The sequence below is a fragment of the Rhinatrema bivittatum genome, chromosome 19, assembly GCF_901001135.1.
Source record: "Rhinatrema bivittatum chromosome 19, aRhiBiv1.1, whole genome shotgun sequence".
NCBI lineage: Eukaryota > Metazoa > Chordata > Amphibia > Gymnophiona > Rhinatrematidae > Rhinatrema > Rhinatrema bivittatum.
In genome coordinates, this window is record NC_042633.1 from 7,411,134 (window position 1) to 7,424,143 (window position 13,010).

Sequence of the window (13,010 nt, forward strand, 5' to 3'; positions counted from 1 at the left end):
CCTGCTATTAAGTTCACTTAGATCATAGCCACTGCCATTAGCAATGGTAAGATGGAATAGACTTAGTTTTTGGGTACTTGCCAGGTTCTTATGGCCTGGATTGGCCACTGTTGGAAACAGGATACTGGGCTTGATGGACCCTTGGTCTGACCCAGTATGGCATTTTCTTATGTTCTTATGTTCTTATGCATTGAAAGTGAAGTATCAGTTTTTCTCCCCTGGCGATGAAGCAGAGATCTATGCTGGATATGCATTGAAAGTGAAGTATCAGGCTTATTAGGTTTGGGGTAGTTACCGCCATAACAAGCAAGCTACTCCCCGCTTTTTTTGTGAATGGAAATCCTTTTTTCACATTACCTCTTGCCGTTGAAGCTTAGAGCAATGTTGGAGTCGCATTAACCGTGTGTATGTTTATTGAATAAGGGTATTATCTCCAGGTAGTAACTATCATTCTCGCGAGCCACCCACTCTTCATTCACATCCTCTAGACTTTATGGATCCACAGTGTTTATCCCACGCCCCTTTGAAGGGGCGTGGGATAAACACTGTCTCACTCCGTGCTCTGCCCGCTATGGACAGTCCCTGTACTACCACAGGACCAAGGGTCCACCCCTGAGCACAATAAATGGTACATAAGAGATGAAAGAGATGAAAAAAATGAATGGGAAATTTAAAAGACAGGAAGAATGCTTTGAAAATAAACATGGATGCTAAAAAGTGTGAAATCATTCATTTGATGAAGAAATCTCCACAAGCTACATATCACTGTCTCTTTGTATGACACACAAAGCAATACCGGAACCTTTCTGACAAAGCTAACCTGCCTGAATTTCAGCTCTGTGTAGCTCCCTACGTCCATCTTGGGAGCCTGTCCATGTTCCTGGTGAGTGACTCTGTTCTGCTGTCACCAGGAGCACCCTCCCTCCCCATCCTGGTGGGACTAGAGGACCCACCCACTTTGCCACATCATCACCTGGCCTCTGAGATAAGGGTGGAGAGCTACACTGGAGGTGCCACATGCTGGTGTATTGTATGCTGAAGGAGCATGACAAAGCAGCGCACCCCTTCATACGCCCCTTCGTGTGCACTTTGTGAGCCCTATGTGATCCTTATTGATTTGCAGAAATCTATATTGTAATGGTCTTTCATTTTATCATGGTGTCAGAAAACATAAGAACATAAGACCCCCAATATTTAAAAAGGGTTCTAGGGGTGATCCGGGAAACTACAGACTGGTTAGCCTGACTTCAGTGCCAGGAAAAATAGTGGAAAATGTTCTAAACATCAAAATCACAGAACATATACAAAGACATGATTTAATGGAACAAAATCAGCATGGCTTTACTCAAGGCAAGTCTTGCCTCACAAATCTGCTTCACTTTTTTGAAGGAGTTAATAAACATGTGGATAAAGGTGAACTGGTAGATGTAGTGTACTTGGATTTTCAGAAGTCGTTTGACAAAGTTCCTCATGAGAGGCTTCTAGGAAAAGTAAAAAGTCATGGGATAGGTGGTGATGTCCTTTCGTGGATTGCAAACTGGCTAAAAGACAGGAAACAGAGAGTAGGATTAAATGGACAATTTTCTCAGTGGAAGGGAGTGGGCAGTGGAGTGCCTCAGGGATCTGCATTGGGACCCTTACTTTTCAATATATTTATAAATGATCTGGAAAGAAATATGACGAGTAAGATAATCAAATTTTCAGATTATACAAAATTGTTCAGAGTAGTTAAATCACAAGCAGATTGTGATAAATTGCAGGAAGACCTTGTGAGACTGGAAAATTGGGCATCAAAATGGCAGATGAAATTTAATGTGGATACGTGCAAGGTGATGCATATAGGAAAAATAACCCATGCTATAGTTACACAATGTTTGGTTCCATATTAGATGCTACAACCCAAGAAAGAGATCTAGGCATCCTTCTGCTTTGCCGATCGCACTAAGGGAAGGCCTGCGCAGTCGGCGCCCAGACCCGCCGGGGAAAGGCTCTTGAAATCTCCCTTCCCCCCAACGGATCTAAGCGCCGACCACGAGATTCTATTACCTGCGCCGCCCATCCGATAGCAGGCCTCTACGAGCGTCCACACTCCCCCCGAGTGCAGCCAATTACCGCGCTCGCCCGGCCAGCCTATCATCGCGGCTCGAGAGGGTTTAAATCCCCGAGCCACTCCGGAGCTGTTCTTCTGCTTTGCCGATCGCACAAAGGGAAGGCCTGCGCAGTCGGCGCCCAGACCCGCTGGGGTAAGGCTCTTGAAATCTCCCTTCCCCCCGACGGATCCAAGCGCCGACCATGAGATTCTATTACCTGCGCTGCCCATCCAATAGCAGGCCTCTACGAGCGTCCACACTCCCCCCGAGTGCAGCCAATCACCGCGCTCGCCCGGCCAACCTATCATCGCGGCTCGAGAGGGTTTAAATCCCCGAGCCACGCCGGCGCCGCGCGCCGATGGAGCGCATCAAAGGGGCAGGCCCCTTTGTGCGCCCCTTCGTGGAGCCCCGAGTGGAACCTTCTGCATACCCTTCCTGCCCAATATCTTTCCACCTCATTCATTGCCCAACATCCTACTTTATTGGGCTCCAGCCTCAAGATCCAGCAGCCCTTCATTTTCCAGCCATCTAATAAGCGACCATGCTCAGCAGGCCATCACAGCCTCCTCCATAACTATCCCTACTCTAGTTTTGCCCTTCGCTCTTTGCCCACCTCTCTAGCTACCATGCGCTCCTTCACCATTCCCATTACCTACAACCACCTGAGGAGACTTCCTAAGCCCTACACGCACTCTCTCAACCGCCAACAGAGGCTCATTCCCATCTCGCTTTCGCCCGTCACCCAAATACTCGGCCTGGCACTATTCTCACTGACTTTATTCAATGCGCAATCTATCTCCAAGAAAACGCACATACTCAACGACCTCCTCTCCGAAACTAGACCAGACATCTGTGCTATCACAGAAACCTGGTTAAAAACCTCAGACACTGTACTAATAAATCAGCTCCCCACCCAAGCCTACGACCTCCTATCTATTCCCAGGCTCAAAAAAAGAGGAGGAGGGCTGCTCCTAGCAGCCAAAAAAGGGCTAGGCCTGACCCTTCAGGTCACTAATACCTCAGCCAATCTGGAATTTGCTCTCTTCAAATCAAAACACCTACTCATAGGATTAATTTACGCTCCCCCAGGAATACTTGAGGCAGACCCATCCCCCATCATTGAACTCGCTGCAAAACACCTTAATGCCGGAAAACCAGCCATCCTGATGGGAGACTTCAACCTTCACATGGACGTTCAACCTCGCTCCACTAACTGCGAAACCCTACTCACCTCACTCAGCCATATGGGTTTCAGACAAATTATCAACGATTCCACCCACAAAGCAGGTCACACGTTAGACCTGATCTTCATAAATGAAGGAATACGGCCCCATTCCAACCCAACATGCCTACCGGTACCATGGACAGACCACCGAATCATCACCTCTGTGCTAGAGATTAAAGAGCACCCTCCTCAAGCAATACACACTACCTCAGTTTCCCTCAGGAAACCGTGCACCGGAGAACTCCTCAGCTCCCATCTATCCAAGGAGCTAGTTCACCTTGACCTTTCGGACGTCAACACAGCCACAACATCGTGGATTAACATTACCAACAAGGTCGCACATCAAGTGTGCCCCATGACCACGAAAACTCTCCATCCGGACAAGGACAACAGGAAACCTTGGTTCACCCCCGAACTGAAGTCGCTCAAACAGGAACTCAGATGTAAGGAACACAGGTGGCGTAATTGCCCTTCCACAACAACCCTCTTAGCCTATAAATCTTGCCTAAACTCATACAGAAACGTCATTAACAGAACCAAGAAAGAATTCTTCTCCAAAAAGATACACCGCTTCATCTTTGACTCAAGAGCTCTGTTTTCCTATGTATCAGCTCTCACAAAACCAGCTACGCCTCCTCATACCAGACGATCAAGCTACCAACAAAGCCAACGAACTGGCAGACTACTTTGAGAGAAAAATCACCTCCCTCATCACTCCCCTCAAGGGGCCCTCTCATCATCCAAATTACTCATCCACCTCCGGTTCTCAACTTTCGCTCTCAACCCTCCAACAACATAATTCATCCCCAGCTTCTCTTGCCACCTTCGAGCTGACGTCTGCCTTAGAAATTGAAAACATCCTTAAGAAGATGAAACCTTCGTCTCATCCTTTAGACCACATCCCATCCAATCTGCTGTTCTCCATCCCTAACATCATTGCCAAACCTGTAGCAGACATCATAAACTGCTCTCTGTCGCAAGGCCAAGTCCCTGACCAATTCAAGCTTGCTATGCTCAAGCTTCTACTCAAAAAACCCAACCTTCCTCTCGGAGACCCAGCCAACTTCAGGCCCAGAGAAAACTTGCCAATGATCGCCAAAATCATGGAGAATGTTGTAAACAGACCACTATCCGAATTCTTAGAAGAAAACAACATCCTCACCTCAAACCAATTTGGATTCCGAAAGTCTCTGAACACCGAATCTTTATTAGCCTCGCTATCAGACACCATCCTCCTTAATCTTGAAAAAGGTCAACCTTACCTACCCACACTTGCCTCCTTCAGCGTCTAGCTGACATCGGCATCACAGGATCGGCGTTTGACTGGTTCAAATCTTTCCTTGAAAACAGGTTCTATAAGGTCAAGATCAATAACAAAGAATCACACCCTATCAGTTGAAAGTTGGGGGTACCCCAAGGATCATCCCTTTCACCCACTCTATTCAATATTTATCTCCTCCCACTCTGCCATCTACTAACCAACCTCAAGCTAACACACTTCCTATACGCGGATGACATACAAATCCTCATCCCTATAGCTGAATCTCTCCATAAAACGTGGTCTTATTAGAACAACTGCCTCTCAGCAATCAACAACCTACTCACCAGCCTCAACCTCGTATTAAACACCAACAAAACTGAGAATCCTCCTAATACCCCCAGAAAACTGCATCCCGCTCAACCCTCCAACTTCCACCCAATGCTCTATCACTTCAACTTCCACCCAATGCTCTATCACTTCAATCGACCAAACATCACAAGTAAGAGACCTAGGTGTGCTACTAGACAACCAACTCAACCTCAGCAAGTTCATAAACAATACTACCAAAGAATGCTTCTTTAAATTGCAAGTATTAAAAAAATTAAAACCACTTCTGCACTTCCGAGACTTCCGCCTGGTACTACAATCTATCATCCTCCCGAAACTGGATTACTGCAACTCCCTCCTTCTGGGCCTTCCCGCTAGCACCATCAAACCACTTCAGATGGTCCAGAACGCGACAGCCAGAATCCTTACCAACACCAGCAAAAGGGATCACATCACCCCCATCCTCCAGAACCTTCACTGGCTGCCTATTAAATTCAGGATTCACTTTAAGACCCTTATGATGATACACAAGGCCCTACACAACATCTCTCCCCTCAACCTAACTTTTCAACTGCAGCAACACATCACTAAAAGACCGATAAGAAGTGCCTACAAGAACATGCTACACACCCAGCCGCCAAAAACTTCACTGAGGAAACGCGCCCTTTCCACTGCAGGTCCTCCACTTTGGAATTCGCTCCCTCCGGACCTCCGCCAAGAACCGTGCCTTATGACTTTCAAAAAGAAGCTAAAGACTTGGCTTTTCGCCCAAGCGTTCCCGGAGAGCTAAGGCCCGATGAAGTAGAGGACGTTATAGACCCCAGTCCATCTATCCCACTGTACATATGTTTTTGAGTTGTACTTGGAATGTAGTCCTTTTTATTTATTATTTCTTTGTAAGTTCTGTTTTTCAATTTTCAATTTGTTCCAATGTATTTCCGCCCCTGAGGCGACAGTTTCAGTTCCTTGTAAACCGGTGCGATATGTATTTTATACAGGAACATCGGTATATAAAAACTAAAAATAAATAAATAGTGGATAACACATTGAAATAGTCGGTTCAGTGTGCTGCGGCAGTCAAAAAAGCAAACAGAATGTTGGGAATTATTAGAAAGGGAATGGTGAATAAAACGGAAAATGTCATAATGCCTCTATATCGCTCCATGGTGAGACTGCACCTTGAATACTGTGAATAATTCTGTTCGCCGCATCTCAAAAAAGATATAATTGCGATGGAGAAGGTATAGAGAAGGGCTACCAAAATGATAAGGGGAATGGAACACCTCCCCTATGAGGAAAGACTAAAGAGGTTAGGACTTTTCAGCTTGGAGAAGAGACGGCTGAGGGGGGATATGATAGAGGTGTTTGAAATCATGAGAGGTCTAGAATGGGTAAATGTGAATCGGTTATTTACTCTTTCGGAGAATAGAAAGACTAGGGGGCACTCCATGAAGTTAGCATGTGGCACATTTAAAACTAATCGGAGAAAGTTCTTTTTTACACAACGCACAATTAAACTCTGGAATTTGTTGCCAGACGATGTAGTTAGTGCAGTTAGTATAGCTGTGTTTAAAAAAGGATTGAATAAGTTCTTGGAGGAGAAGTCCATTACCGGCTATTAATTAAGTTGACTTAGAAAATAGCCACTGCTATTACTAGCAACGGTAACATGGAATAGACTTAGTTTTTGGGCACTTGCCAGGTTCTTATGGCCTGGATTGGCCACTGTTGGAAACAGGATGCTGGGCTTGATGGACCCTTGGTCTGACGCAGTACGGCATGTTCTTATGTTCTTATGGGATATTGTTCTGTTGCCTCCTGCCTATGAGATTCTCCTGACTACTCTGCTGGCTCATGGGTGGGAACATTTCCAACAGTAAGATTTTTATAAAGAGTTTGAAAACATGGCTTTTTAATCTAACTTTTAAGGCTAGTATAATTAAATATTGATTGTTACAAGTAAGATGGTGGGATAACATCAAACAGGCAAAGATTACATTTACCAGAATGGTCAAGATAGCTTTTATTGCAGTTTATATTTTATTGTATTATGTATATTATTGTAGTGCATATTTTTTGATTTTATGGTGTGTTGTACTTTATAGTGGTTTTTAGTTTTTAAGGCCATTGGCCGGCCCCTGAATATTTGGGGCCGGCCAATGGATTGTAATTACATAGAAGTTATGTTATATTAAGAATGTATTATTGTAAATTGCCATAACCTTTGGAATGGCAGTCAATAAATAAATAAATAAAACAAGACAGGCCATGCACCATTTTTTGGGCATTTTATTGATCCTTCCTTGAAATGTCTCCGGCTTTTGTTGGTGTAGTTTACATAATTCATCCAATACTCAACATGAGATTACACCAGAGATCTGTACAGTACAGAGTAGGGATGTGCAGAGCAAAAGTTTAAGTTCATATGTCCATATGTCCAAAGGGGGTCCTATTTGCGGTCAATATGGACATAAACAGAATTCAATGAGTTGAGTATATGTCCATATGTGCAAATAAAAATTTAAACCCCTCACCCTCCTTAATCCCCCCCCCCCCCCCCCCAAGACTTACCACAACTCCCTGGTGGTCCAGCGGGGTCAGGACGCCATTTCTGACCAACTTTGCAAGGAGCACGTGACGTCGGCGTCACGTCGGAGTGACGCGTCGTCACGTGATTCCCCGCGGGGTCGCTTCCGGGATCCTCGTTCGGCCCAAAAGGAACTTTTGGCCAGCTTGGGGGGGCCTCCTGACACCCCCAAGCTGGCCAAAAGTTCCTTTTGGGCCGAACGAGGATCCCGGAAGCGACCCCGTGGGGAATCACGTGACGTCGGCGCCACGTCGGAGTGACGCGGCGTCACGTGATTCCCCGCGAGTTCCCTCCGGCACCCTCGTTCGGCTCAAAAGGAACTTTTGGCCAGCTTGGGGGGGCCTCCTGACCCCCCCAAGCTGGCCAAAAGTTCCTTTTGGGCCGAACGAGCGTTCCGGCGCGAACCCGCGGGGAATCACGTGACGCCGCGTCACTCCGACGTGGCGCCGACGTCACGTGCTCCTCGCAAAGGATTTCAGAAATGGCGTCCTCACTCCTCGCTGGATCACCAGGGAGTTGTGGTAAGTCTTTGGGGGGGGGATTAAGGAAGGTGAGGGGTTTAAATTTTTATTTTGGATCAACAATCGCGATTTCCAACTTATTCAACATTTATGTTCAATACGAATGCACACCCCTAGTACAGAGGTATTATTACTTCACTTCTTCCACTAGTAATACCTCTCTTTAGTTACCAAAGTATACTATTTACATATTATTGACTACTGCTAACCTTTTCTATGTCTTTTCATAAAAGCCTTCCCAAAATAAAGACTGGCAAACTCATGGAATATGGAGTGGTGATTCCAGACAGCTGTTAATGAAAAATAAATCAGAGTTGGATTCAAAGCAATGTGAACCTAAATTTGATTGATCAAGTCCATCCAAGTCAAATATTCAATTGGATTTCAATAAGATTAAAGAAGGCTCCTCCCATCATTACTTCTGAGCATTTTATCAATTTGTTATCTGTGAAGACAGAGAAATATCACCTAACCTGTGTATAGTCGTCATGCCACACAATCGCACTGGTGTTGATCTTGATGTCCTGGCCACTAGCTGCTCCAGAATCATAGTGGCCGATGTTTACATAGGTGAAGGAGTCACTTGAAGATAGGTGCCAGTTCAGAATATCATAAGGAACTGGCTGGTTGCCTTTTTGGTCAAAGAAAATCTCCTGGCCCATGGGGTTCTGGAAATGCACCTTCCATATGTAATGCAGGAGCTGTACCGAGAAAAGGAGATACATTGATTTTATTCAGTGGCAGCTTGCCTTCATGGAGGAGATTTGTAGAGGTGTTTCTCATTGATTGCTCACTATAATTGAAACACATCACAGACCACTAAAATTGCTCCAGGTTATAGCAGAGTTCTGTAGACAGCTCAGAACAGCATGATAGAAATGTGAACCGGAACCGGTTCTGATTCCGGTTCCAATTCACATCGTGGGTTATTTTTCGTCCGACCCGATCGCGGTTTTGTTTACCGGCTGCGCCCGAGCCGATAAACAAAAAACCCACCCCGACCATTTAAAACTAATCCCTTAGCTTCCCCCACCCTCCCGAACCCCCAAAAAATGTTTACAGTTACCTGGTGGTCTAGTGGGGGTCCCGGGAGCGATCTCCCTCTCTCGGGCCGTCGGCTGCCACTAATAAAAATGGCGCCGATAGCCTTTGCCCTTACCATGTGACAGGGTATCCGTGCCATTGGCCGGCCCCTGTCACATGGTAGGAGCACTGGATGGCCCGCGCCATTTTTAAAGATAGCGCCTGCCATCCAGTGCTCCCTCCATGTGACAGGGGCCGGCCAATGGCACGGATACCCTGTCACATGGTAAGGGCAAAGGGCCATCGGCGCCATTTTGATTAGTGGCAGCCGACGGCCCAGGAGTGGGAGATCGCTCCTGGGACCTCCAGTGGACCACCAGGTACATTTCAAAAGTTTTTTGGGGGGTCGGGAGGGTGGGGGAAGCTAAGGGATTAGTTTTAAAGGGTCGGGGTGGGTTTAGGGGTTATTTTTGTGTGCCGTTTTTCCCGCCCTCCCCAAAAACGATAAGAGAACCCCCACGAACTATTTCGTGGGGTTTTCCTATCGTTTTTGGGGAGCCCCCGATTTCTGACGATTTTGAAAATATCGTACAATATTTTCAATTGTCCAAAGCCCGATTCACATCCCTACAGCATGATCCTCCTGTGGTTTCTTTGTAGATATCTAGTAGCATAGAGTCCTAGACATCTCATAGGTCCTGAACAAAGCAGAGGTGCTTACCTGTAACAGGTGTTCTCCAAGGACAGCAGGATGTTAGTCTTCACACATGGGTGACAACATTGGATGGAGCCTGGCATGGAAACTTTGACAAGTAACTGAGCATGCCCAGCATGCCACCAAGCACGTGTCCACGCAGGGTCCCTCTTCAGTTTTATAACATAGAGTTTGCGAAAAAAGAAAATAACAAACCGTGAGAAAAACCAGCTGTGTGGGGTAGTGGGCGGGTTTTGTGAGGACTACCATCCTGTTGTGCTTGGAGAACATCTGTTACAGTTAAGCAACTCTGCTTTCTCCAAGGACAAGCAGGATGGTAGTCCTCACACATGGGTGATTAAGTAGCTCCAGGCCTCTCCAAACATGGGCAGCAGAGAACAGGTGCCAATGTGCACTACAACTGGAACTGCAGCCACCATTGGAGCAGGCCTGCACCCAAGGACAGGGCCCATGGAGTGAGAGTTAGGTTTTCATGGCTGGAATAGATTACGGAGGATGACACCATCATGAGGGGTTTTAATAATGGGCATAGATACCTCCTTATACTTCTCGATCTTTCTGCTGCATTCGACACAGTCAATCATAAAACTCTCATCTGCAGACTATCTGAAATTGGTTTTACTGGGTCAACTTTACAATGGTGTACTTCATACCTAAGCAATAGAACTTTCCTGGTACACTTCAATTCCAACAAGTCAGATACATTAACTCTGGACACTAGAGATGTGAATCGTGTGCCAGATCATCTTAACGATCAGGTTCGGCTGGGGGGGGGGGGGGGGAAATCTGATCGTTAAGATATGTGAATTGGAATCGTTTCCGATTCCAATTCACATCGCTAATTTTTTTTTAGGGAGGCCCGCGCCGCTAAAAAAAAACCCCAACCGACCCTTTAAATTGACCCCCCTTAGCCTCCCCCACCCTCCCGACCCCCCCCCCCCCCAAAACCTTTTAACATTACCTGGTGGTCCGGGGGGCCTCGGGGGACGATTTCCCGTTCCCAGGCATCAGCTGCGCTAAAAAACAATGGCGCCGATGCCCCTTTCCCCTTACCATGTGACAGGGTATCCGTGCCATTGGCCGGCCCCTGTCACATGGCAGGAGCACTGGATGGCTGGCGCCATCTTTAAAGATGGCGCTGGCCATCATTACTCATCAGCCCCTATAGGAGGCTGATGAGCGCCGGCCATCCAGTGCTCCTGCCATGTGACAGGGGCCGGCCAATGGCACGGATACCCTGTCACATGGTAAGGGCAAAGGGGCATCCCTACTGGACACAGGTGTCCCACAGGGTTCCTCTCTTTCAGCGACCCTCTTCAATATTTATCTTCTCCCACTATGTCAACTTCTGTCTGGTTTAGGCCTAACATACTTTATCTATGCTGATGATATCCAGATAGTTTTTTTTTAACTAAGATAAACTTGTCTAATTTATTCTCTTATTGATGTCATTGTTAATTATTATTAATTGATTTTTATATTTCTTTTATTGTTTTGCAGACTGTTATTCTTATTATATCTATTTGTAAACCATTGTGATGGCTAGTTCCAAATGATGGTAAAAAAAAGCTTGTAAATAAATAAATAAATAAATAAAGATGGACTGTCTGAAATGACTTTCTTGTTGGCCATCCTTGTCCAGGCAATAATGTGAGGCAAAAGTGTGGTGGAAACTCCAGGATGCTGCTGAGCAAATCTCACGAATGGGTACTGCCTGCAAGTGAGCCACCGAGACCGACATGGCCCAGACAGAGTGAGCTTTAACGTGGCCATCAAGTTGCAATCCCGCCTGTGCATAGCAGAAAATGATGTAATCTGCTAGCCAGTGGGATAGAGTTTGCTTGGAGACAGTGACTCCTAATTTTTTTCTGTCAAAGAAGATGAAAAGCTGAGTGGAGGTACGGTGGGGTGCTGTCCATTCCAAGTAAAAGGGAAGCGCAATCCAATGTGTGCAGGGCATGCTCACCTTGGTGAGTATGATCCCTCAGGAAAAAAAGGCAACACTATGGACTGGTTGAGATAGAACTCTAAATCCACTTTGGGAAGGAACTTTGGGTGTGTCCGTAGGACCACCTTGCCATGACAAAACTTTGTATAAGGCGGGTATGACACCAGAGCTTGCAGTTCACCTATCCTGAGAGCTGATGTAACCGCAAGCAAGAAGATTACCTTCCAGGAGAGGTACTTTAGGTTACACGAGCATAACGGTTCAAACTGAGGTTTCATGAGTTGCAAGAGGACTGTGTTGAGATCCCAGGAAACCGCCGAGGGGGTGGGGGGGGGGGCAAGAAGGGGACTGCAGTTGTAGTAAGCCCCTCATGAATCTGCCCACTAGTGGATGGGAAGAAATTGCAGAACCATCTGAATCCCGATGGTAAGCTCCTATGGCACTGAGGTAAACCATCACCGACGTGGCCTGCAGACCTGACTCGGAGTGCGATAACAAATAGTCTAGTAGTGCCGAAGGGCAGCAAGAGAAGGGATCTAGGCCGTGACCCTCACACCAGAAAGAGAACTGCTTCCACTTTAGATTATAGGATTTTCTAATGGAAAGCTTTCGTGATGCCAGAAGGACACGAGATACCCCCTCCGACAGGCCGAGGGCCTCTGCTGTGATCTGGTCAACATCTAGGCCGTGAGGGCAAAGGCCCACAATTTGGAGTGATGGAGCCTGTCCTGGTCCAGGGTAATGAGGTCCAGAGCCAAACCCAGCCATATTGGGGGGCACAAAGCCATGTCCCGAAAAGTCTGGAACCAGACCTGGAGGGTCCAGCAGGAAGCAATCAGAATCATGGAGCCCTGATCCTGCCGCAACTTCTGGAGTGTCTTGCTTAGGAGAGGAATGGGTGGATAAGTGTACAGCAGCCCCTTGCCCCAGTTAAGGTATAGACTGCGGAGTAGCAATCTGTTATGAATCTGTAGCTGAAGACTCCTGATGGGGAAGGAGTAGCAATCTGTTACCAGCAGAGTGCTTGGAGAGGGCACCCAGCTGTAGAGGAATGTCTATAGGTGGATCCTTGGGCCGATGGCAGATGACTGCGCCCCCTAGAGGATATCCTGAGAGGGACCACCGGCTAGGCTTGGATATGGAGACAGACACAGATAGTTCTTTTATTAGACAGTATAGTAGAACCACCAGAGGTGGCAGTATTGAACTGATATGCCCGGCAGGGCTGAAGTCCCTCAGGAACTGGAACAGCGATCCCAGGGTTGCTGAGCTGTAGAGAAACTATAGATAGTGAGTAGACAGGGTATGCTGTG

The 13,010-nt window shown here is 46.7% G+C and overlaps 1 protein-coding gene across 1 annotated transcript in view; it reads right to left on the reverse strand.

Moving 5' to 3' along the window:
• LOC115081105 (extracellular calcium-sensing receptor-like) overlaps positions 1-13,010 on the reverse strand; it is a 93,871-nt gene that overhangs the window by 54,052 nt on the left and 26,809 nt on the right. Inside the window, exon 3 of the mRNA XM_029585618.1 lies at positions 8,485-8,712. Coding sequence (XP_029441478.1) covers positions 8,485-8,712 — 228 coding nt within the window. The remainder of the gene's footprint in view (positions 1-8,484; positions 8,713-13,010) is intronic.